Source organism: Lutra lutra, chromosome 6 (assembly GCF_902655055.1).
Source record: "Lutra lutra chromosome 6, mLutLut1.2, whole genome shotgun sequence".
NCBI classification, from domain to species: Eukaryota; Metazoa; Chordata; class Mammalia; order Carnivora; family Mustelidae; genus Lutra; species Lutra lutra.
Genome location: NC_062283.1, coordinates 152,661,705 through 152,685,493, shown reverse-complemented (window position 1 = coordinate 152,685,493; position 23,789 = coordinate 152,661,705). Strand labels below are relative to the sequence as shown.

Sequence of the window (23,789 nt, the reverse complement as noted above, 5' to 3'; positions counted from 1 at the left end):
CTTTCTCCAGCCACGCCCAACTCTCAAAATGCAGGACGCTTCAATTTGAGCAGGTCGGGGATTCTTCACAGGTGAGTTTAACTAAAGAGGTACAGCTTAAAAACACGGACCTGTAAGGAGCCCACGTGCACCTGGGAAACATCTGTCAGCAGACCTACCTTAACAAGTTGCTGTAAGACCCTACACATTTCTCGGGGACTCGATGTCAGTGTTCTAAGAACGGTCTGGACTACAGGCTAGGTGAGGCACTCGGTGCAGACACGGGGCCCGCTCGCTGTGTGTCCTAAGGGCTGGACTTGGGCAGTCTCGCAGCTGTCTGGACACTGCCCCAGACTCCCCGCCCTCGCCGGCAGAAGCACACGGCAGCACGCCCAGTTCCCATGCGAGTTTGCACCCATAAGCCCCATACCCGCAGCCCCGTCTGAAACGCAGCTCTACAGCAACGCGGAACCAAAGAGCGTCCAGGCTCCCCCGCTTGCGCACAATGAGAAACATCGGAGAACACAATGAGGTCTCTCTGTTCGCTCCAGCCGCCTGCAGAGCTAGCCCAGCCGTAAATACCTTTTAGACGGTCTCTCTCTCGGATCCCGGTAAGCATCATGGGCCCCAACAGCTGTCCCAGCCGATCCCATGTAAGAGTTGGGTCCTTTTCCATAAAAGAAAAAATCAAAGTTAAAGTGCCTGCACAGTTTCTAAAACTTTACTCACGATCAAGATGCAGTGCCACAGAGGAGAACGCAGAAGCCCACAGGAGGCCCGGGGGTCTGAAGCTCGCAGCACTCGGTGGTCTGAGGTACCCAGTGACCCGGCCGCGGGCGCATGGTGCTCCGAGCCAGCCACGCCGTGGGAACGGGCGGGCACGGCCCAGGCCTTAGGCAGTGACAGCCAGACGGGGCACATCAGTTAAGATGCATAATTTGTAAGAACTCACAGGGAAAACCCACAGAAGACTGACTCAAATGGGGAGACTGTGAGACACTCCTGACGTGAAGGGTCTCCTCACAAAGTGACTGAAGGCAAATGAAACCCCAGCAGTGAGCAGGGGCCGCGCCTCCAGCCTCTCTTTTCAGGACAGCCACGGAAGCTTTTTGCTACATGTATGTATGGCTACAGTTACCAAGACAAAACTCTTTACATCAAGTTTCCACGGCACAGGAAACCCCGTTTGATAGAAATGCTGCAGACACGAGGTCACCCGACGCCAGACAGCAAGCCGTGCGGAGAAGCGCACGAGCCTGTGGTACACCGGCCTGTGCCCGGCCCGGCCCCGGGGGGGACCGGCAGCAGGCAGCAGGGAACAGCACCGCGTGCTCCATCCACTCCAAAGGGGTGTTCGAGGTCAAAAGAGATGATGCAGATACAAAATTTAAAATGTATCCAAACAGACCACCACTAATGATACACTACTTATATCACAGCGTGCACCCGTGCTGACGTTCTGTTAATTTTAACATCAGCAAGAAGAGAACATTCCACGCCAGCAGCATGTCTCATGTACAGCCCCACCGAGCCGTAGTGATACGTGCCCAAGACGTCCGGCGAAGGCGGACAGTGCTGGGCGCGGATCAGACAGGCCGCAGGAGTGACGCCGTGCCTCAGGGTGGAAGTTTTCCTTCTCGGCAGAACGAAAATGACCCCCTGCCGGGTTTCTGGGCGCAGGGATGCGCCAGGTGGCCCCCGCTGGCTGGCCGCGCCTCCTCGGGGCACTACATCTTTCCCGCTCCTCTGCGACGGCCCCTGCGGTGGCTGTGTGCGAAAGCCTCCCCCGCAAGACTCAGAAGAGGACAGAGGACACTGCCCCACACGCCCACGCGGGGTCGCCACACTCGACCCCCACAGCAGTGATCAGCAGCAGAGTGCGGTTGTTTCCGATTTTAATTCTGCATTTTCCTTGTTTTAGAAGATGTGTTGTATCTTTTGAGCTTTAAGAAAGATACTTGCTTCTTCCACTGGTAATTTTCTTCACAATTTTAAAAATTAATCAGAATATTACATCCTTTCAGTGGATATGGATGAATTAATCCTGCACGTTCCAAGTAATCTTCGAAAGCGCTCTAGTCAAAGAACATTTTTTTTAAAGATACGTTGATATGCTAGAATGAGACACTCTTTATTCCAACTCGCACCCCAATGCTCCTCCTCAGGCAGCCAGTGGAAGAAGCCAGTCCCCCGCCCAGGAGCATGCTGAGCGCGTACAACAGAGAAACGAGCTGAACCCAGGGGCGCGGCCTTGCGAGGGGGTGGCAGTGAGGGGATCAGAATCGCGCTGACGGGGTGCGCACGGCTTCGTACTGTGCGAAGGCAGTCTTCAGAGAGGCACGAGCCGCCAGATGCAGGATGGAACCTGCTCTGACGTGGTCTTTTCCATGTGAAATAAAGTAAGGGTTAGTGGTCTGAGGGAAAGCCAGGTGGTCGGCAATGAAAACATAGCCCAACACCGCGTCAGCAGCCTGGTCTATGCCACGACACGCGATGAGGGTTTTCAGCTTGTGGCGCGACACAAGGATTAAGGGCGCCCTGCTGCAAAAATGACTATCACCCCAAAAACGTCTTTCTAGATATCGACGGCAGAAATTTTATAAGAAGATTTGATTCTGGCCGCCGAGTGACTCCGTCTCAATATGATACACTGAGACTTCAGGGCAGGTCAAAGTTCTGACACGCAGGGAAGAGACCCTGGCAGAACTCGCTTGTTCTGGAAGAGCCAAGGTCACGCACGTTTTTGATTATTCAGGTTCTTTTAGAATCCTGAGCTCTGGGCATGACACCAGGAGCATTTTAAAAGACCCTTGTGTCCGTGAAGACCACTAAATCGGACCATAGTTACGGCCAGCATTCTAATTTTAAGCTAGTAAGAGGAACCTGGTATTTGGATATTTGCACACGGGTCTTGGACACTGGTTAGGGTGGACGTGCCTGTGGGCAGGACCACTGTCATGCTGGTCTTCAGAGACCATATTAAGGCAACTGTGTGACTGTCAAGGTCTGGGTACTAGGACCATGACGTGCAGGGAATCTCACGTAACAGGGGAACAACACCAGCGAGAGGGAAAAGGAGTAATTTCACGATGGCTGGGTTCTGTGTCACATTTAAGCAGGACCATTAGTTCAGCGTCTGGTAAAACCCAGCCACAGAGCACATAAGCCAGAACGGAAAGTTCTACTCATGTTAAAGAATGGAAACTAGCACGTGACCACGACACTGCTAGAAGAACAGCTCACTCTATCTTTAGACACCAAGATGTGTTAAAAAAGCATGTGTTCAACCAAATGTAACAGTTATTTGAAGAGGCAGCGAATGGAGGCCAAGACCAACGGTACTTCAAGTGACCGGGAGTAACGGAGGGCCAGCTGCCGCCAGCCGGTCCGAGGGACAGCACCCTACAGGTGGAGAGCTGGGGAGCTGGGGTAGGTGCTAGAAGGACTCTTAGCACAGACAGGACAACCAGAGGCAGGGGAAGATCACCATGCTGAGGCCAGTGATCAGGTGAAACCAGAGCAAGTGCTGATTGAGGGGCCCACACTGCAGCGGGGGGGGGGGGGGCAGAGTCCCGATTTTAATCAAGAGGATAAAGAGGGCTTGATTTGCAGTCCCACGTTTTACCTCTACCTTTCGAGTGGCTGGGCTGGTAGAAGCCTGGTTTTTTTGGAAGGGGCAAGGGCTGGTCTGCTCTGCGAGCAGTACTGTTGGCACGGGCCGAGGGTGGCTGGAATGAGTTGGAGAGAAAGATGCCATCGGAGGCCGGGCGCGGCGGGCAAGGGGGCTGCTGTGGCTCAGGGGTGGCGGGAAGCAGAAGGTGCCCGTGGGACTTCCTGGTGCCAGCGTGCTTATCCTGACCTGCCAGACTGCAGGGCTCCTCCTCCTCCTCCTCCTCCTCGTGGTACGAAACGAGCCTGGCGGTGTACAGGGAGTCTGGGGAGAGGGCCGGGGCCTGGAGGGAGGAGGCGGTCCGCTGAGGCGGGGGAGGAGGGGCGGCAGCCGGAGGGGTCGGCGACGGGAGCTCATAGCCCCGCGGAAGCGGAGGTCTGCCCAGACCCGGCTCCTCGGGCTCCAGCACCCTGCGCTCGGCCGCGGCGTGCTGTCTGCGCCTCTCAGCTTCCAGGCGGCCGTAGTAGCCTTCTTCCTGTCGCCTCTGCAGGCCGAAGAGACAAAAGCACAAGAGTCAGAGTCAGGAGGGGACTTCAGGGCACACGAAAGGGCTCATTTACCCTCCGTACCCCACCGCCACACTGATTGTGAGTCCAGGGGACAGCGGCGTTTCAACGTAACAGTCTACGACAGGACCGGGCCGATTCCCCGGAAACACATCCTGTCACGGGACCATCTGACCTGGAACGGCCCCACGCACGGAGCGCGGGGCCTCCACGCACTCCCGGGCTCCAGCTTCCTCTTACTGCACCCCTGTCCCCGTCCCTAGTCCTCCAGACCCAGAATTCTCTGCCTCTCCGCCTCTCTCCTTCTGTTCTTGCGGGAGATGAACTTACCTGGGACTGCTCGGTTTAAAGACAAAACAAAACCCCAAATAGCCTCTCGCTGGCTTTCGAGAGCCGGCACGTGTGAGCAGAGGCCCGCACGCCAGCTTCTCCGCCGCACCCCGGGAGGTCGGGGGCGGCCCCTCCTCGACCAGAAGGACCATTAAGTCACCTGGTTTCTTTCCAGTTATTCAGAAGGAAGTTAACACAAACCATCAACTGTAAAAAAAAAATGACTCATTTCCTCAAGGCAACAGTCTAACAATTTGCTTTCCACAGTTCTTAGTTCGCAGCTCGGATCGTAGCAGCCTCCGTGACAGACAGAAAACGAGAGAGCCAGGCGTTAACAGCGACAGCAACACGGAATTCAGATATATTTGGACACGCACTGTACATTTTCTTCCGACGTACATCTGCACACACTACAGTTGACAGAGTTGAAATTATTTTCACATTAAAAAAGGTAAGAGCACGGTTCTGTTAACGATTGACAAAAGCTGTCAAACACACGGAGGAAGAGAGCGTGAGAAGGGGATCCAAGACAGAAGGCCGCGCCTCAGCTGGGAGCACGCAGGGCTGCAGAACGGGGCGACCTCGCCACGCGCTCACCAGAAGAGCGCTCACGCGGGCCCCAGCGGGCTCGGGGACACACGTGCTTGCGATGCCGCTGGCGCTCCTGCCCTGCGTCCCCAGGAGCACGCACGCCCCGGACAGCAGTGCCCAGTGTGTCCCCTTCTAAGGGGGGGAACCGCGAGGATTCGTGCCAGCCCCGGGCAGGGCCCTACACCCAACTTCTCACGCAACCTTCTCACTCTGTGTGGAGACATCCTGAAGGAGAGACATCTGGTACCTCATTTCCTCCACAAAGTTAAGTGTTTGCATGAGGGGGGCTCCACTCCAGAATGGCCCGGATGACCTCTACATCAAGGGATCAGGAATCATAGTGTGACACAGAGAACATTTTAGGAGGAAACCAAAATCCCCTTCAGTTACACGGAGAGCAGATACAAGTACATGACCCCACAATTATTCTACTGCAAGAGAATGGCACGTTTTCTGTAACAAAGCAAGCCCATCAACCGTGGACATTCTGTATAAAAAATAGGTTATTCAGCTTGTTTTCACAGCGAGCACTCAATTCCAGAAGCAGTTCCTAAGACACAAGCGTACTTGACACGATCGTGCGTTGTGAACACACAGGCTGCAAAGACGGAGCAGCACCCAAGCGTCCCCAGAGAAGATGCGAGAAGGTGCGCTGCTCCTGCGGCAGGGCTGTCCCTGCTCCCACGCACAGTGGTGGGTCTGTGTGGTTGCCTGGGCGGACGGAGGCCACCCACAGCCCAGGGACAGCAAGACCACATGCACCACAACGGAGAAGCCGAGGGGCTCATGTTCTGGAAAACTGATTTCGATTCTACTTATCGTGACACCAGGTAAAGCGCCAAGGGAGACCTAACCCTGAAAGCTCAGACTCCTTCAGAAAACCGCACAGCTAGTGGCACCCGGCCTCTGACGAGAATATGACGACAGACTTTAAGGAATGGTGAAGGTCTAGAAGACGCAGAAGTCGCGAGTTCCCACACAGGTACGTGTGCTAGCATTATTGACTCTACTTTCATTTACGTGAGTCTCATCGCTTCTGTCAGTCTTGCTTTCGCTTGTCACAGATCCGCACTGGTTCTACCGCTACAAAAAGCTTCCTGAAAGTTCTGGTTCGGGGCGGGGAGGAGGGCGCTCTGTGAGGGCAGCTCACTGGACTACCAAAGGAGCGACGAACGGAAACTGAGCTCCTCCCCATCGGCAGCCGGGCGCTCCGGGCCGCCCTCCACAGAAGGGAGGCAGCGGCGGCTGCGCTTCTCCTGGCCCGTGTCCAGGACGGGCGAGCCCTGCGGGAGGGCCCAGCCGGCATATGCAGCAGCAGGCCGCGGGCCCCGTCTCTCAGAATTGGTCAAATCAGTTGTCATTTTAAAATTCAACTTAAAAAGATTACTTTCATAAGAAAAATCCACGTATGGAAAGCAAGTCGTAACTCAGGATATTTATCAGATCATATCCTGGCTGCATTCTCCTGGAATCGTGTTCTCCATACGCCATCTGCTCTCTTTCCCGTCAGCCCGCAGTGAGTGACGTCAGTGAATGATGTCAAGTGCGGGGTGTGAACAGACTGTTACTATGTTCCCGTCGCCTGCCACAGCTCGCGCTGCCCCTGCCCGACTCGCGCACACGCACCCCCTCCCAGTAACCAGCCGGACCACATCCAGGAAAGGAAGAGCCCAGAGTGAGCGGGCGGGCTGCAAGGAGGCCCACTCACCATAACCAGGCCAATGAGTTCAGAAGCAGGAGAGAGACAAGACTCACAGGGTAAGAGAGTCTGGGCACAGTTTGGAAGAGAGGTGGGTGGGCCAGGTCGGGCTCAAGTGCTGGGTCCAAGAACACAGGTGGGGGTCCAGGCCCTGTTCTGTACTGTGCGTCTGAGGACACAGGTAAGGTCTAGCCCCTCTCCCCAGCCCATCGATGGGTTCAGGCTAATCTGGTAAAGGTCTAAGCTGCCCCTAGAGGACCATAACCTTTTCTTCAGCATCACGCTTTGTTCTCTCCTCCTCCTGGCGGCGCCGCTCATCCTCCTGCCTGGCGCGGTCCTCGGCTTCCCTCTTGCGCATCTCTTCCAGCTGCTGCTGGCGCCGCCGCTCCTCGTCCTGCAACTGACAACACAGCGCCTTGAACCTCCGCTCCGCCCGCCGGCCGCATGCGGCGTACAGGGCACATGCGGACACACGCAGACACACACACGGGGTTAAATACGAGATAACCAGGTTAGAATCACTGTTGAAGGACAGTAAAACACACACATCTTAGAGCTCTACAGTTTCAAAATTAAGTTACCTAAGGGTGTGGTCCCCACAGTCCATTAATTTCCCATTAAACTGTGGCTTAGAGAAGGGAACGGTCTCCTGCATTCGCATGTTAAAGGAGCATGGTTCTCGTATCAGAATAAACGGGAGCTTAACCAGCTCCTGGAAAGCAGCAGACTCGGACAACAGGCGAAACTCTCAACGGATGGAACTCTGGAAGCCGCTCACCCCCTCTGCACTCTTCCCCTTGTGCCACCTGGCCTGTGCTCCAGGGGACTATGGCGCGCCGCCGCCGGCTCCCCTGGGGCCAGCACACGACCTGGGCGGGACAGGAGCCTGAGGCAGGCCCGTCTACATCAGCCCACCTGGGCCCCGACGCCAAGCTTCCAGGGGGCCGGCCGCGCCTTGTGCTCTCTCTGAACCCCGTCAAGAATTCCTTCACAGTCCGGGGGTGCCCTCCAACCCTGAGTCAGAGAACCGGCACCTGAAACTCGGAAGGCACCTCATTGTACCTCCCTTCTGCTCCGTCTCTGCCAGGAATGGCCCGCTCTGTCTGGGAACCGACCACCCCGCTCCCCGAGACAGGGCGCTCTATCTCCAGGCAACTACTGAGCAAAAAGTTCTTCTGTGGGTCTAAAATTCACCACCTGATGGTTTGCTTTCTGTTTTTTGTCATTCGGGTTCTGCCTTCTTGAAACAACACGGAACAAATTTACTATCTTTCCTTCGCAGCAAGCAAATGCTTCAGGATATTTTCAAAAATTTACCACGTAGCCTGTTTTGTTTCTGGCTCCTTTATCCTTCTGGTCAGATTTCTCTAAGTACTGTGGCCTCAGGGCACCTCTGGCCAGAGCAGGACGCCCTTCTGTCGTTACAGGCCAGGATAAAGGCAACTTTGAACGCCCGCTTCTCAGTTTCGGTCGTGTGAGACCGAGCTGGCCTGTAGCACTGCCCACGGCCCCACGCCACCCTCGACATCAAAGGGAGTAGATTTAAAATTTAAAAAGTGAAAATGTAACTCAATGGCACCCACTTAAATTGCCGAAAGCACTGTAGGAATCCCTTACATAAAACTGCTCATGGTGTATCTCAGTATTTACAGAATTACTAGTTAGTTATTGTATAAACTGTTCACAGCAGAAAATGGAAACTGGACTAAAATCCATTTTTATTTTTTTAAGCAAAAACCTAACAACTTCACTCTTACCCGGTTTCTGTGGAATGAACACTTCATCTGGTGGGAAAGTAACAAACTAACGTGTGTCCCTAACTTTTTCATGTCAGGAAATAACGCTAAGACACCTTAGAAAAAAAAATGAAAACTGTCTCCTCAAGAAGACAAACCTGACGTCCTCTTTTAGTACAACCTAGAAATACGCCCGGGACGGCGGGCGGGGTGGCCTATGCGACAGGCGCAGGTGCTGCTGCCTGAGAAACCCAGCCCCGAGGAAGGACGTCCACCGTCCTGCTCCAGGCAGCGCAACCCCGCGCCGCACGCAGGGCTCACAGCTGGCAGTGTTCTGAAGACGGCTCAAGCATGTTACAGCCGTCGGTCCAAATTATGCAAACAGTACCCAAATAAAAGTAACACAATAAAACAGCAATTGAGAATACTAAGTATTCTACAGAAGAGTAATTTATGGAGGAATGTCAAACTGCATTAACAAAATAAGTTTTTCTGTTACCTAATAAAGCACAAACTCATTCATCATGTTATACTCTCTAGATCTAATTAAAAACAAGTCTGAGCAAGAAAACCAGTATCCACTGAACCAGCCCACTCCTTCTTCTAAATTAAAGAGGAGTATCATTTTAAGAAATGAGAACAGTTAACATTCTCATAATTACAGGTACAGAATGTTATCTTATGAATCTGTAAACACTTTCTCTGAAAAGACTTCACTCTTCTAAATCCAGATGGGGGTAAGCGAGGAAACGTCTCCTGCCTTAGGTTCGTTAGTGCCGATTTCTAAAGTGGGCAAACGAGCCAGTGCTGGGAGGACTGAGGCAGCCTCTCTCCACTGGGCGTTAAGCTGCTTCACGTCCCCTCATCTTCAAAACACAGACTGTTCTGTTCCTCATACATACGCTGCTTTACTCTACCCTCCTCCCCCCAAACCACTAAGGACAGAAGAGAATCCAATCTCTTAATTTACTCCCAACAGTAGCTCAGAACAGCGCACTGAGCTGACGTTCAGCACCAAAGGGCAGTTCAACTCGCTACAGACCTCAGGGCTGACGTCCGAGGACAGACGGCAGACTACGCTCACCCTGCAGTCACGAGCTCACAGTTCCACAGTGACATGTGTCAAAGCCGTCCGGCAGGAAGGTACGTTCAGGGGAACGGATCGGAGTTGACAGATGGAGAATTCTCGCAGAATGAACACAAGACAGCTCAGACTGAAGCTCTTCTAAACCAGCTGGGATTCCCCAGTCCTCCAAGTGTGAACTAGCTCCGCTTCACTGGTGGGCCGGTCCCCATTTCTCATTTTCAGGTCAACAAAAAAATACGTTTAAAACTATGTGTTTATGACTTTATACCACAAGACACTAACTTCTATCTTGAACTTACAGTAAAAGCCCCATTAAGGGAGACAAGCACATTGAGCTATTGGAATACAAAATAGGGCAAAGGTGTCCCTTACTTTTCGACAATTTCACTCAAAATGTCCGACAAAGTCTGTTAAGCAGGTTGTTCTTAAGAACTTGGGCAAGACTTTTCTGCCTGTGTTCCTACCCATTAAAAATACCCTAACATTTTTAATATCCCCTCCCCCCTGAGGAACCCCTATGATCAGGCAACTTAATGCCTCCGGGCTTTGGCCTGCAACTCCAGGGTCCAGGGCAAGCGCTCAGCTAGCAGCCCCACGCGGAGAGCGCCGAGGGTGGGCTGTCCTCCCTAGGAAAGCCGTCCCCACGGTGCGGGCAGTCCGCCGGGAGCCAGCTCCCTGCCCTCGGCACAGCCCTGCCTCTGCCTGCTCAGTGGGAGCACGAGAACGACCTGATCAGGAGCTGCGGGAGCTACGGGTTAGCTGCTCCAATAGTCTGGCGGCAGGGACAGGACGTCACCCACAAGGAGGCCGCGTGGCTCCAAGAGCCCAAGACGCGCACCCGAGGTTCTCTTCGCGCAAGAGCCGAATGGGACACAGCAGGTGAGTCTCATGTTCTGCTCTGGAACACGGGCACGATGGTCTTACTGTGAACGTGCTCTCCACGCTCCTGGAGCAAGACAGCCCACCCTTCGGCTTCTGCTGCCCCCTCCTGCGGCCAGGTGCTCCCGTGGGAAGAGGCAGGAGCAGCCCGTCTCCCCAGACATGCACCCCACCACTGCGTTTCCCACGAGCTCCTGCTTTCAGTCCAAACCCTCCCACGCCCAGGTCGCCCGGGCCTGCCCAGTTCCTGCCGTCCCACACGAAGACCAGCCAGGGAGGCAGCTGACGAGGGCAGATCTAGCCTGGGCCTTCGCAGGAGGAAAACAGGAGAGCTACCAAACTCCCTGAAAACATCCCTTCGCTGGCACGGGGCCAAGGCAGAGGGGCTTCCCCGTGAGCGGTCAGGTCCCGAATCAGCGGCTGAGCCGTTGTAACGGTACCAAGACAAAGCCCAAGACCAGCCAAAACAGAGCCTGTCACACATCACGTCCATTTCTAGTTGAAAAATGGGTCCTATCAAGAACTTCTCGAGCAGGAAAAGCTTCTGTCTAGCAGGATTTGAAATATATATAAACTGAGAACTCCAGTTAGAATACTGTCTCCTGGGGCGCCTGGGTGGCTCAGTGGGTTAAGCCGCTGCCTTCGGCTCAGGTCATGATCTCAGGGTCCTGGGATCGAGCCCCGCATCGGGCTCTCTGCTCAGCGGGGAGCCTGCTTCCCCCGCCCCGCTCTTGGCCTCTCTGCCTACTTGTGATCTCTGTCAAATCAATAAATAAAATCTTAAAAAAAAAAAAAAAAGACTCCTGTCTCCCTGACGTCTGGTGAATCTCTTGCACACGGGCCTCGCCCCTGTGCTCTACCCACATCACACAGCTGTCACGAGGGGATGAGTGACGTACGGAACCATCTGGAGAGCTGGGGCAACAGAGGCATGAGGGGCCCATCCTGTCACTGGGTAGAAGGGACCCACTGCCCTTCGCCCACAGCCAGGGGAAGCCACAGTGACGGCTGACCCCCGCACCCCACAGCGCCGTGGTGAAGGGGAGGGCGGGCGGGGCCGTGGGGAGGCACGGATGAACCTACTGCACTTCGTGGCCATGGGAAGACTTGGACGTGTCTTTAAGGGACAAGGGAGCCACTGCTGGGTTCTGAGGACTCCAGAGAGCTGACACTTCTTTAAGCAGGATCCCTATAGCTGCTGCACCGGACAAAGGCAGAAGAGGGACTCAGTAAGAAGGCCTTTGCAGTGAGGAGACGGCAGTGGCTCGGGCCAGTGTGGGTGTCCAGGGCTCAGATTCTGAGAAAGTGAAGACGGCGGGATTTCTCAGCAGACAGGAACAGGGCTTATGGTGACGAAGGTTCACCAGAAGGTCATTCAAGCGTCTGCTGACACGGGCACAGCAGAAGGCACAGGTGAGCAGTTGGGCGGGCATTTCGGGGGAAACACACTGGGGTCTGCCACGACCTGTCTGACTCCCAGTGGAGGTGAGACATGGGCAAGTGCGTATGGGTCTTTGATCTGAGAGGGTTCGGGCCAGCAGTGTGAGTGGGGGTCTCGGACCGGGAGGCGGCCCTTGAAGAGCAGAGGGCGAGCAGAGCCAGGCCTGCCACGATGATGCCGCTGAGCCCAGCCATCCTCCCAGTCGTCCTGGACACTCCGTATGAAGGGCACACCGTAGACCCCGCACAGGGGACACTTCTCTGTCTGTCACACCTGCCACTGCCCTTCTCCTCTTAGAGAGAGGACTGACACCAGCAGAGGAGGACTCTCCATGCAGCCTGCCAGCTGACAGGACTCTGGAGATAAGGACACTGTGGCCGTCCCATTCGTATTCACTGGGGAATCAGGCTAAGAAATGCTCAGACTGAGGTAGTTCAAGTCAATATTAATACTCGACATAGGTACCTTTTAAAGAAAGAAAAACTCTGAAGTGTGTCTTTAAAATACAAATCTTGGTGTAACCCTTTCTCCCTGGGCATCACTCCTCTGCACAGAGGCCTCTGACCAGCCCACGGAGCTGGGGACCCCTCAGCCCGTGCGCCGGTCAGCATCCGGTGTGTAAGGGACACCCTGTGCGCGCGTGCGTGTGAGCAGCTGACCCTGGGAAACCGCTCTAAGTGTCCGACCGCCTGCCGCAGGTACACCTCCCCACACCGAAGTACGGAGGGGACATCTGTGTTTTCTGTCTCCTGTGGGAAAAGTAGAGCTAAAGCAGTATGCCCCTCAGCCGTCAAGGAGGGCAGCTATGTCCGCGAGCGACTTCTCTTTGGAGCAAACAGTGCCGCCACACTGCTTGAATTTAAAGAAAACAAAATGAAGACAAAGGGCTTATTTGGTGACCGGGACTTTGGGACTGTTCACAGTCCCGTGTGACGCTGTCCATATTCACTTGGAAGCCGACTGACAAAAATGACCTCAAGAGAACGTCACGGGTACGCCAGCAGGACGTGACTCTGGCGGACGACACAGGTGACGGTACTTGAGCGTCGCCGACACCAAAGGGCAACCAAACTTCCCCACTACGGACAGCGGACGCACGGAACTGACAGCAGGAAGGGCTTAGCGTTTCTCGACCAACAGTACACCGCACGGCTGATAAACCAAGTCCGCCCAGGATTATCAACGACGACACCGAATAAGTGTCTACCGAAGGCTCGTGTGCCACCGACAGACGGTGCTCTCCTAGAGACCTGCACCTTCATCGGCAAAACAATGTGAACACGAATTCGTGGGTGTTTCTAATAGTTGATTATTCCAAATCTATCACACCGAGGTAGTAAAAATGAAACATTATTCATTGCAAAATTTCTTTCATTTGCTCACGCATTTATGACTACATAAGAATACACGGAATCAGTTTTATGACTAAATCAGAGAAAAGGTCAAAAACCATTAACAGACAGTACAGTCAAAAGGAACGGAGGAAAGCAAAGAGGAACTAATCTAAACACACTGAGAGGCATGCGCTGGAGAGGACGCGGCTACGCAGCCTGCTCTGGGACACCCCCAGGAACCGCTCCACAGAAACACAAAACCACCACCACTGAAAGGAAAAAGAAAATCAAGACAGGAAAAAAGTACCAAAGGGAAAGAAATGAGAACATACCAAATCTAGAACAGAGATTGCTGGCAGAGCAGTCTGCTGCAGGTAACAGAGAAGGAAAAAAAAGAAAGACGAAGTGTGAAAACACGTTCAGACCTGTCCGCCTCCGCCACCGGCGTGTTTGCTGCTCCCGCGCGTCACCGGCGTCTGAAGGACACCCCGGCGAGAACAGCAAACGCTACACCCCGGCTTCCCGAACTCAGAAACAGGAAAATGTCCACAAATGTATTACACACTTGAGCTTCATTATTTGTTCTGCTGAGTAGAAGAAACTTTAAAAAGCACAATTTCCCTGAGCTCTCTTATTGGGAGACTAAGATATTAATCTTAAACATGATTAGTGATAAATACACAGATACTTTTAACGAAATCATCGTACAAAACTTTCCACATGTCGTAATTCATGTGAACAGGCTCTCAAACAGTCAGTGCTGAGCCGTCTGGGAAGCCCAGCGGACCGTTAGTGAGAACTCGCTGCGGAGAGTAAGCGTAGAAATGCCACAGAGCAGGTGCTGACTTTTCACTAGGGGACAGGGTCACCAAGGTGAAGGTGAATGATGTCTGCTGGTTCACCAGAGACATCGGCTTCACACGCAGCGTGGACCGCAGCCGACACGCTCTCCTGTTTCAGGGGAGACCTGAGGCCGGGAGCGCACTTGGCTCCTGCGATCACCTCCTGCCACTAGCAGCACCGGAGGCAGAGGACCCTGCAGCAAGCACTCAGCCACCGTGTGGACAGGGAGGCCGGAGTCCTGACCCCAGAGTGGAGACTCTGCAAAGAATTTGGACATTGTAAGTGAGCCATTAGTCACCCGTCAGTTGCTCTTTCAAATTTTAAGAATGTTTATCACTGGTGACTCAGATAAACCCGTAAAATCATGTCACAGTTAAGATCTGGGCTTTTGAGACACCGCAGTGTTCCTGCTGAATTTGGGGCCGAGTTCCACATACCTGTTGCTGAGAATATGTGCGTAAGGAGAGGTGTGTGACATGTTTCAGGAAAATAATCTACAGGGCAAACTCGAAAAGGGATCAGACTAGGGTTTTACGTATGAACAATTATCTAAGATTAGGCTGCGTCCTGACGTGGAAAGACGGAAACATCGGACTGAACAGGTGTCTGCTGAGACCTCTAGCAGACAGCCCCAAATCCACGCTGCCACTAGAAACCAGACCCAGAAGTCACGCTCCAGGCTGTCTTTCCCAGAACACTGCGCTGTAAACAAACCCATGGACGTGACCGGTCGCTTAAGTGCCTGTCAACAGTTCTCTGGACAGGGTAACAAAGACTCTCAAATTTGGCACCTTAAGGGATCTATTGTGTTCTACTAACACGAATTTCACTTCTGTTATTTGATTTGGAAGAACAAGTTACTTTTATCGAGGGGAAACGGGAGTAACACCCCAAACTCTCAGCGTCTCTATCCTGACGCTGAAGCAGAGGAGCTTGGTCTCGGAGGAACCTGCCTCCTGAGAACGAGCGCCCCATGGGGTCGCTCGCTGGTACTACGGTTCTCAGCGGTGCTCTTTGTCACCCCGCTCAGGGCTGGTTCAGGGCTGATAATCGAGACCAGGGGTGAGCACAGGACCTGCCGGCTGGCCGCCTGGGCGGCTCCAAGGAGCACAGCCCCCTCGTGGCACGGGCACCATCTCCGTCAGCTCCGTTGCTGGACCGGGCTGCACCGTGAAGACAGTCTGTACGGCCCACCTGGCCTCAGACCCTCACTCTCTGGCCATTTAAGAAAAGGTTTTGCCGGGGCGCCTGGGTGGCTCAGTGGGCTGAGGCCTCTGCCTTCGGCTTGGGTCGTGATCTCAGGGTCCTGGGATCGAGCCCCGCATCGGGCTCTCTGCTCAGCAGGGAGCGTGCTTCCTCCTCTTTCTCTGCCTGCCTCTCTGCCTACTTGTGATCTGTCTGTCAAATAAATTAAAAAAAATCTTAAAAAAAAAAGAAAAAAAAAAAAAAAGAAAAGGTTTTGCCAACCCCTGATGAGGACTATTACCGGTTACTAACGAACTAGTGGTTATTAACTGATTTTCTCAACTGAAGCGTTAACGAGAAGCTACCTGAGGAGCCAAGCTCCGTGTGGACGGGGTTTACTCTTCAACGTCTGTGCCTCTCACCCTGGCTCGCCCTGCGGGACGCTGGCTAGCAGCAGCGGGTGCGGCACTACGTGACAGGCCGGGGCCCTGGCCGACTCACCAGGAGCCCGGGCATGGCCGCCCCCAAAAGCGCCGCCCCGGGCACGCGCGCCCACAGCACCCGTCCCCTTTACCCTCGCTCTCCGCTCAGCCTCGAGGCGCTGCATGATCAGCATGGTGTCCACGTCGTCGTCCTCCTCGTCCTCATCCTCCTCGTCCTTCTGTTTGGACTCCTGCAGCCTCTTCTGGAACTGCCACTCCAGCATGAGCTTCCGCAGGCGGTCGCTCTCCTCCGCGCTGCGCTCGGGCCTGCTCTGCAGCTCCTGGATCTCGCGGCTCAGCATGTCCACGATGTGCATCTGCTGCTGCTTCTCCAGCTTCTCCCTGGCGTCCCGCTTCCACGGGTCCGGGGATAGGCTGTCTCCCGACGACAGCTCCTCCTTGCTGACCGTTACGTACTGCAGGTCTCTGCGCTCGATCGTGCGGGGCTGCAGCTGGGGCTGTAGCTCCCGAATGACCGTCTCCTGGGGCCTCTGGAGCGTGGAGGGCTTTTCTGGCTTCACGTGGGGGACGGTCCCCGGAGAAAACGGGGCTGGGTTCAGGGACTGGGAGCGCATCTGGCCCAGCTTCCGCTCCTGCTCCCTGCGCTTCCTGTCCCGCTCCTCTTCCAGCCGGGCCTTCTCCTTCTCATACCAGCGCTGGTGCTCCTCCCGCTTCCTGCGCTCTGCAGCCGCCACCTGAGCCGCTGCGGGTCCCGTCTGGCCAGCGGGAGGCGGAGGGAGAGGCAAGTCCACAGGGATTCCGTCCAAGTCCCCGGCATAGTGCGTGGGAGGCGGCGGGGGCGGCGGGGGCAGGTCTGTTTGGAGCGGCTGGGACACAGCCACCGGCACAGGCTGCACGGCGGCTGGCGTCTTCCAGCGCCCAGGGCCACTTTTGGTCAGAGTGGACGCGGGGGTGCCTGACTTGGAGGAGTGGTCCAGGTGCTCCTGGCTGGAGGCGCTGGAGCCCACGGAGGGGCTCTGATGGATCCACATGTCGCTATCGGACTTGCGGTCCAAGGCTGCCTCGATTCGACGCCGCTCTAGCTGGTAAGCTCTGTCCTCCCGAAGTTCCTCTTGGGAACGGGTAACACGCTGGGAAAAGAAAAAAGGAAAACTGTTCTATTTCAGCTGCTTAGAAAAAAATTACTAAAAGTGCATTAATATTTTATCTTCAGGGAGAAAACATTTTAGGGAAATCGTCAGGGGAGTGCGGAACAGAGGCTGAGACCATCAGCTCTGTGGTTCTATGGGACGCACGAAGTAGGGACACCATGTTGGGGGTGGGGGAGTCAGGGCTTTTCCAGGGAATTTATCTGTTACAAACAAGGGAGAGCTGGGCTTCCCGTCTGCATCACGGTGCGCGCACACACACACACGGCACATTCAGCTGCTTCACGGACGAGCATGGCCTTCCCGCTCCTGCATGGGTCCCTGCACACACCTGCACTGCGGCTCTTCCCATGATGGACACTGAGAGGGTAAGTGTGTTTAGTGTAGTGCAATTGTGAGTATGAGTCACGATCGAATCTTAAACGCGTCAGCCATGGCTCCACCAGCAGATGACTGACTCTGGGGACTCTGACAGAGCTGGGCACGTGCCAGGACAAGCCAGGCATCCCGGTGTCTCTGTTCCCGTCTCACAAAGGTACAAAACGCAGTGTGTATGTGTGGAAGAGAACAAAAGGAACAGTCTTCCAGAGGCCTAGTCTCTGCACAACGGCACGTCTAAAAGTAGTTTAAATTGGTAGAAATGATTCACTCTGATGTCAAACATTTTTTTCCTGTCCTATTAATGTGTAGAAATTAAAGATGCAAATCTGGAAAATAAGCTGTTTCCTTCCTTAAAAAATAAACCAACAACAAAAAAAGGAAGTACCACTTGAAAACACAGTAGCCTGAGAGAAGAATGGAACATTTACTGCCCACATTTGCTCTATCTGTACGGTGCCCACAGAACCAGTTTCTTGCTCACCAAGCAGTATCCAGACCCTCAAAAGAGGCAGGGGATGGGGCACTGAACCCTGGGTGGTCAAAAATCCACACACCACTTCTGACTTCCCCCAGACCTTAATGACGAGCAGCCGACTGCTGACCGGAAGCCTGATGGAAACAACAAGTATTCAGTACGTCTCAGCACACACCGTACTCTTACGGTACCGTCGACCACAGAAAAGAACATCACTATCAGGAAGAGAACATACATTCGCAGCACGGTACTGAAAAATGTGGGCATAAAAGTGGACACGCGCAGTTCAACCGATGCTACTCATGTCAACGGTGTCATTCGATTTCCTGCTCTTTGTCGCACACTTTTCAAGTGGACGATGTCAAAGGTCCTGCCTCAGACCCTCCAATGGCTCCTCCTGTCTGCTGCGGTACCGAACCTGCAGGGTCACGCTCTGCTCTCCCTGCAGACCCCGCGCGGCCCTGGGGCCCTTGCTGCCATCTCCCACGTATCCCCTGCTGAAGTCCTACGCTGAGGCTCAGTCATGTCAAGATCCATAGAACTGACCCGTCGCCACACGGACCTCTCTGCGTTCCGACTTCCTCTTCGAGCTCACTGACCCCCGAAATGAGGCAGAAGCCAGCAGCAGATATACACTATGAACATGGAGGCCTAACAACAATATTCCCACAAAACAGGAGCAAACGTGTAGATGACCATGACACAGGGTAGGGACAGCTTCCTACGGGCTAACAAAAGACACCAGAGGAAGCAGGCCACTCGAGTACTCCCCTGTGAAGGAGACATCTGGAGGAAGACCCCTTCTCCACTAACTCCAGCTGGCCGGTGGAGCTGGGCACCCAACGGTCCCAGACAGACTGGGCCTGTGGGGGTCATTAGGCCTCCCTAGGCAAGTGGCAGGCTGGCCCTGTGGACAAGATGGCATCATCTGTGATCTCTCCGTGTGGCTCCTCCTCACCACCACTTGGGCTCCCCACCCCCCGACTGGGAGCCCTTCTGTCATCCTGGCCTTCTCGGCTCAGCTCCGCCACATTTTCAGCCCTGGGCGCCTCCGGCCACCCCGACTAAAGCGCCACACCCAGGATTCACCATCCATGACCCATACTTGTTACATCTGTATGCCCGCATGTGATTTCTTCTTCCAGTCTTTCACAACCCAACGTCCTCTTTCTAAAACAGAAAAGCACACCTGATGATGTTCCCAGCTCAACGATTCAGACGGACATTCCCTTCTCTACTAACTTGGGCGGACCCCAAATTCCTCAGCTTGTCACTTCAAGCCCTTGCTGTGTAGTTCCGGGCAGCAAAGACCGGGCACTGCCCCCTGCCCCGAGCCTGGTTCCCGCTCAGTGGCACGTCTCTGTGCCTTGTCCCTTGGTCTGAAAAGTGAGGTAACGTGGGAGCCCAGGTGCCGGTCACACGTACATCAACAGGCAGCTCTGCCACCAGTGGGGACTCAGATCCCCAGCAGGGGTCAGTACACGTACTGACTTTATCTGCCTCATTTCCCAGCCACATGGTTAGTTCCATGGGCAGGGACCACGGTCACGCCTGTGTCCCAGTGCCCGGACAGCTTCCGTACAAACAAAGAAAAACGCACATCACTCGCTTCTCACTCCTCAAATCCAAATCCTGCCTCACAGACTGTAATGCAGGTGTGCCGTGACGAACCCTTCACTGATCAAACATCGGGGGGTACAGCATTCCTCCTCACATCTTGTTTTCCTTCCTATCCCCTCTTCCTCAGTTAACCAGGAACCCGGGAAAGAAGAACAACTATCAGACTCGGTTCTGTCCTACAGAGGGTGTGACCTGTCTCTCTGACATCATTCAGATTTTCCCGTCACATGGGTTTATCCCTGAGGGCTGGGAACGTTCACAGACTCCTTCCCTCTAACCTGAACTGCGACACTGGAATGATTATTGTCTGTGTGCATGTGCGGCTTCTCCTCGTAACTTGGCCACTGGTTCTGAGGAGCCGCCACCCGGTCCTGGGATCTGGAGGCGGGGAAGGTGAAGTACTCCCGGCTGTACGTCTGTGTGGGGATGGGGTAGGCCTCCGGTCTCGGTGGGGGGGTCTGCTCCTGGAAACCGGGAAGAAGAAAGAAACGTGAGCTCCTGGCAATTTGCATATAAACTAATTTAATTTCCAATGATCTGTTTTAAAATATAGTAGATACATTTAAAACTGTGTTAAAAATTTAAAGCGTTTGATCCCATACTGAGAATAATTAAAACATTTTTCCCTGATTCCCTCATTTAAAGCTAATTTCCTTATTGTGTTAAAAGTGAAGAAGGCCTCTGGAATTCTAAACACGGCTGACGTGTGGAGTGAATGTGGGAGGAGACAGGTCAGGGACCCCGCGGGAGGCCTGGGCATCTGCCGCAGGGAGGACGCTCGCTTCGCTCTCACACCTCCGTGCAGAGGTTCCCGGTGGAGACAGACGTGATCTTGGCGGTTGTTCCAGGGGTGTACGCGCTCTTCCCTCCAGGGCTCGGAGGCTGATCTGTTAGAAAGGGTCAGGGGAAAAAAAGTTTAACATTAGATTAAAAAAAAAACGCGATGTCACGTGACAGAGCTCTCTGAGGGTCGTGACCACGCGCCCCGCATCTTCCGTCTGCCAGCGAGGAGTCAGCACCCGACAAACAGTAGCCACGTGGGAGATCAGGGCTCACCACACCCTCTCCCCTCACTGGCATCATCAGAGCCCCGAGCTACCAAGTGTCATCTGCAGACCAGGGACTGGCAGACATTTCTGGCAACGGGACAGACAATAAATATCTTAGGCTTTGCAAACCTTGTACATGTTGCATATCCTTCTACTGGTTCTTCTTCTTTTTTTTTAAAGGTTTTATTTATTTATTTGACAGACAGAGATCACAAGCAGGCAGAGAGACAGGCAGAGAGAGAGGAGGAAGCAGGCTCCCCGCTAAGCAGAGAGCCTGATGCGGGGCTCGATCCCAGGACCCTGGGATCATGACCTGAGCCGAAGGCAGAGGCTTTAACCCACTGAGCCACCCAGGCGCCCTGATTCTTCTTCTTGCTAACAACCCTTGAACAGTAGAAGCACCACTAGGGGACCCGCTGGCAGTCTGCCCACTCCCGCCAGAGACCGTATCAATGACGCGTCCAGAGCACGCATTGAATCAGAGTTCTAACCTAGTTTTTACTGTCTGCCGGGAGAACACGGCTTTCCACCTCTCTCACCGAGAGCACGTCTCCATCAGCGAGCGCCCACAGGGACTCCCACCACCCTGGTAACTAAGAGAGCACACGGTGTCTCCCCAGCACCGACGGGAACCGTGCACGTGCAGGCCAGGGAAAGACAGGAAAGGGACCCTTCTTACTTGCCACGTTGGGGCTGGAGCGGTGATCGGCCCGGTTCTTCATCAGTCTGTCGTCACCCGGCAGTTTCTTAGGTTCACTGTATTCTGCCCACGGCAGCTGAGGGCTCTCAGGTGATCCGTTTGGGGCTGAATTATTATAGAGCTCGAAACCTTCACTCTTTGGTCGGGGTTTACCTGAGCCACGACGGTCTGAAACTGAAATCAAAGTGTATTCAGGTTCTCCTCATTTGCGTGAGATTTTATTTTAAACACCCTAGTCTTTTTTATTTTTTTAAAGATTTTATTTATTCATTTGACAGAGAGAGATCCCAAGTAGGCAGAGATGCAGGCAGAGAGAGAGAGGAGGAAGCAGGCTCCCTGCTGAGCAGAGAGCCCGATGTGGGGCTCGATCCCAGGACCCTGCGATCATGACCTGAGCCAAAGGCAGAGGCTTTAACCCACTGAGCCACCCAGGCGCCCCCCTATTTAGTCTTTAAAGACAGATAAAACCTACAAATATTTAAAATTTCATAAGACCATATTTTTAGTGGGAGAAATAAGGTAATTTTTTTAAATCTAAGAGTAAAATCTTTTTCTAGACAATCTTCAAAGCAACATTTAACTGGCACTGATGGGAAAAGGTGCTCTTTCTTCTCATAAACTCCACCTGTTAAGTCACGAGACAACTTCTAAAGTAACTTTTCAAAGTGAAAGATAAATATACTTCCCTCACTTTCTAAAACACACTAATTCTTTTAGTAGCTGGTGGTGTGACTGTCCACGTCCGCTTCTGGCTTTCATGTGCCCCGTGTGGCAGCCCGGACATGTTCTCTGTTCCAATAGCTTCCCTCTGGGGAAAGGTCATTTCCTTCTTGGAAATGACCATAAGCTGTGCCATTAGCCCACCAATGCGGTAGCGTCATGAGAAAAGTGAGAGATATGCTGGGTCGAGGTCTACACCACACATGGTTGGGCTGAGCTATGCTCTGTTTACTCTGGTACACAGCAGGTCCAGGTTCTCAGAGGCTGTGGTTGCAGCCATGTCACCATTAGGTTGACTTCAGGTCCTGGACTTGGAGGAAGCTCCCAGAATACGGACTGACAGAGAAGGGAACTCCATCAAGGCCAGACTTAGCAGCTGTGCACAAAGTTAGCAAAGTAAATGCAAGGTATATAATGATTTAAAAGATAACGTGAATCCTAACAGGTTTCTCCCTGTGATTTCTGAACTAATCCTTTCCAAAAAAGCCCTAAATTTCTATTGGTTTTATTCTGATGTAGTGACAAAATCATGGTTCCAAGAGATGATCTCATGTCAATAACGGAGACTTTAATTTAAAGTGACCTACGTACAAGAAGACAGTCACGTCCTGCACACGCAGGGCTTACGTAACTGTTCACGCGCAGTTCTACAGCTGTTTCAGTGGCGAATCCTGCTTGTTCTCTGAAGATTTCACATCCCACCCGCATCCCCTGCTGCCTACAACCAAGTGCCTCCAGCAGCCGGCTGGGCCCACGGGGGCTTCTGCGGGCAGGAACCTGGGGAACCACCCCGGGGCCAGACACTGGACGCTGCTCTTGGCCACTTTTCCCGGGCATCTCACTGGAGGGCTTGCACCCTGCCGGGATGCTGAAAGCAACAGCACCCAACCCCCCGAGATCCTGTGGCTACAGAGAGAAGGCCAGGACGCTAAAATCCATGGGACGCACGAAGTGACCCAGACCCGCCCGCTGCTCCCAGCAGCAGTTACGGAAGAGACGGCACAGCCCCCGCCACGAGCCCTTACTTCTCTGCATCATGGGGGACGGCTGATTGAGCAAGGTGGCCAGGCCGTGATAAATTGCTCCCTGCTTTGCTACTTCCAGCGTCACCACAGAACTTGTTCTTGTCATGAGTTCTGCCGCCCTAGGAAGAAGAGGGAAGCACAAACGTAAGAAAATGAAATGCAGCCTGTGGCCACACTACTCTGAGGAACAGTTCTGACCTTCAGACCGACGACCTACTGCCCATTCCCTTCCTTTCGAGAGTAACGAAGCACGCACCTCCGGTTGCCATAGTGAGGACAGCCTGACGACACTCGGACATTCCCGGCATGTGCCAAGAGTATTTTTTTTTAAGCTTCAAAGAAACCACTCCAAACTAAACACATATTTGCAATCTGCTAACAAATGCGGTATCCTGTACACTATTTTACATTTAAAAAGGTGAAGAGTAAGGGCATAGCTTTTTGGCATTTTTGGTCTTCTAATTCCACATGTGAAACACCCCTAAACATGCTAATATTCAGCTTTAAACAAACAAGGACATAATGACGATACCTTTCTTGAGAGAGTCCTACCAGACTCCGTCCGTCCACACTGAGGAGCTGGTCGCCCGCAGCCAGGCGTCCATCCTGAGCATAGCCGAAGGGCACGTGTTTGGGCAGTGGGGACAGCCAAAGGCAAGAGGAGGAAGAAGAAAGTCAACGGTAAGGAAGCTCATGTTTGTTTCTTTCAGCAAACAGTCTACATGGTGTTTTCTAACGATAAGCATCAGTGAGGCCTCGCAGGTCATTTGTGGAAAAGGACTCGCGTAAGACTTCCATCTTTAAAACGGATACTAACCACGTCCGCAGCGCCTCCTTTTACAACAGACTTGACGTAGATTCCGAGTTTGTCCTGACCAGCGCCCTAAACAAAAACAAGGCAGGACACACTGCTTGAAGACACACAGTAAAAAAACACAAACCTCAGTA

General features: G+C 53.6%; 1 protein-coding gene across 18 annotated transcripts in view; it reads right to left on the bottom strand.

Moving 5' to 3' along the window:
• AFDN (afadin, adherens junction formation factor) overlaps positions 1-23,789 on the bottom strand; it is a 133,916-nt gene that overhangs the window by 2,149 nt on the left and 107,978 nt on the right. For 6 of the 18 annotated variants that reach the window (XM_047733893.1, XM_047733900.1, XM_047733896.1 and 3 more), the window contains 11 exons: positions 23,659-23,724; positions 23,374-23,447; positions 22,842-22,960; positions 21,076-21,270; positions 20,143-20,234; positions 19,626-19,811; positions 15,855-16,853; positions 13,585-13,623; positions 7,041-7,175; positions 3,611-4,133; positions 562-646 (listed from right to left, as the gene is read on the bottom strand). In XM_047733893.1, the coding sequence (XP_047589849.1) occupies positions 562-646; positions 3,611-4,133; positions 7,041-7,175; positions 13,585-13,623; positions 15,855-16,853; positions 19,626-19,811; positions 20,143-20,234; positions 21,076-21,270; positions 22,842-22,960; positions 23,374-23,447; positions 23,659-23,724 (2,513 nt within the window). The remainder of the gene's footprint in view (positions 1-561; positions 647-3,610; positions 4,134-7,040; positions 7,176-13,584; positions 13,624-15,854; positions 16,854-19,625; positions 19,812-20,142; positions 20,235-21,075; positions 21,271-22,841; positions 22,961-23,373; positions 23,448-23,658; positions 23,725-23,789) is intronic. The other 12 variants (XM_047733905.1, XM_047733906.1, XM_047733909.1 and 9 more) reach the window with 7 other exon arrangements.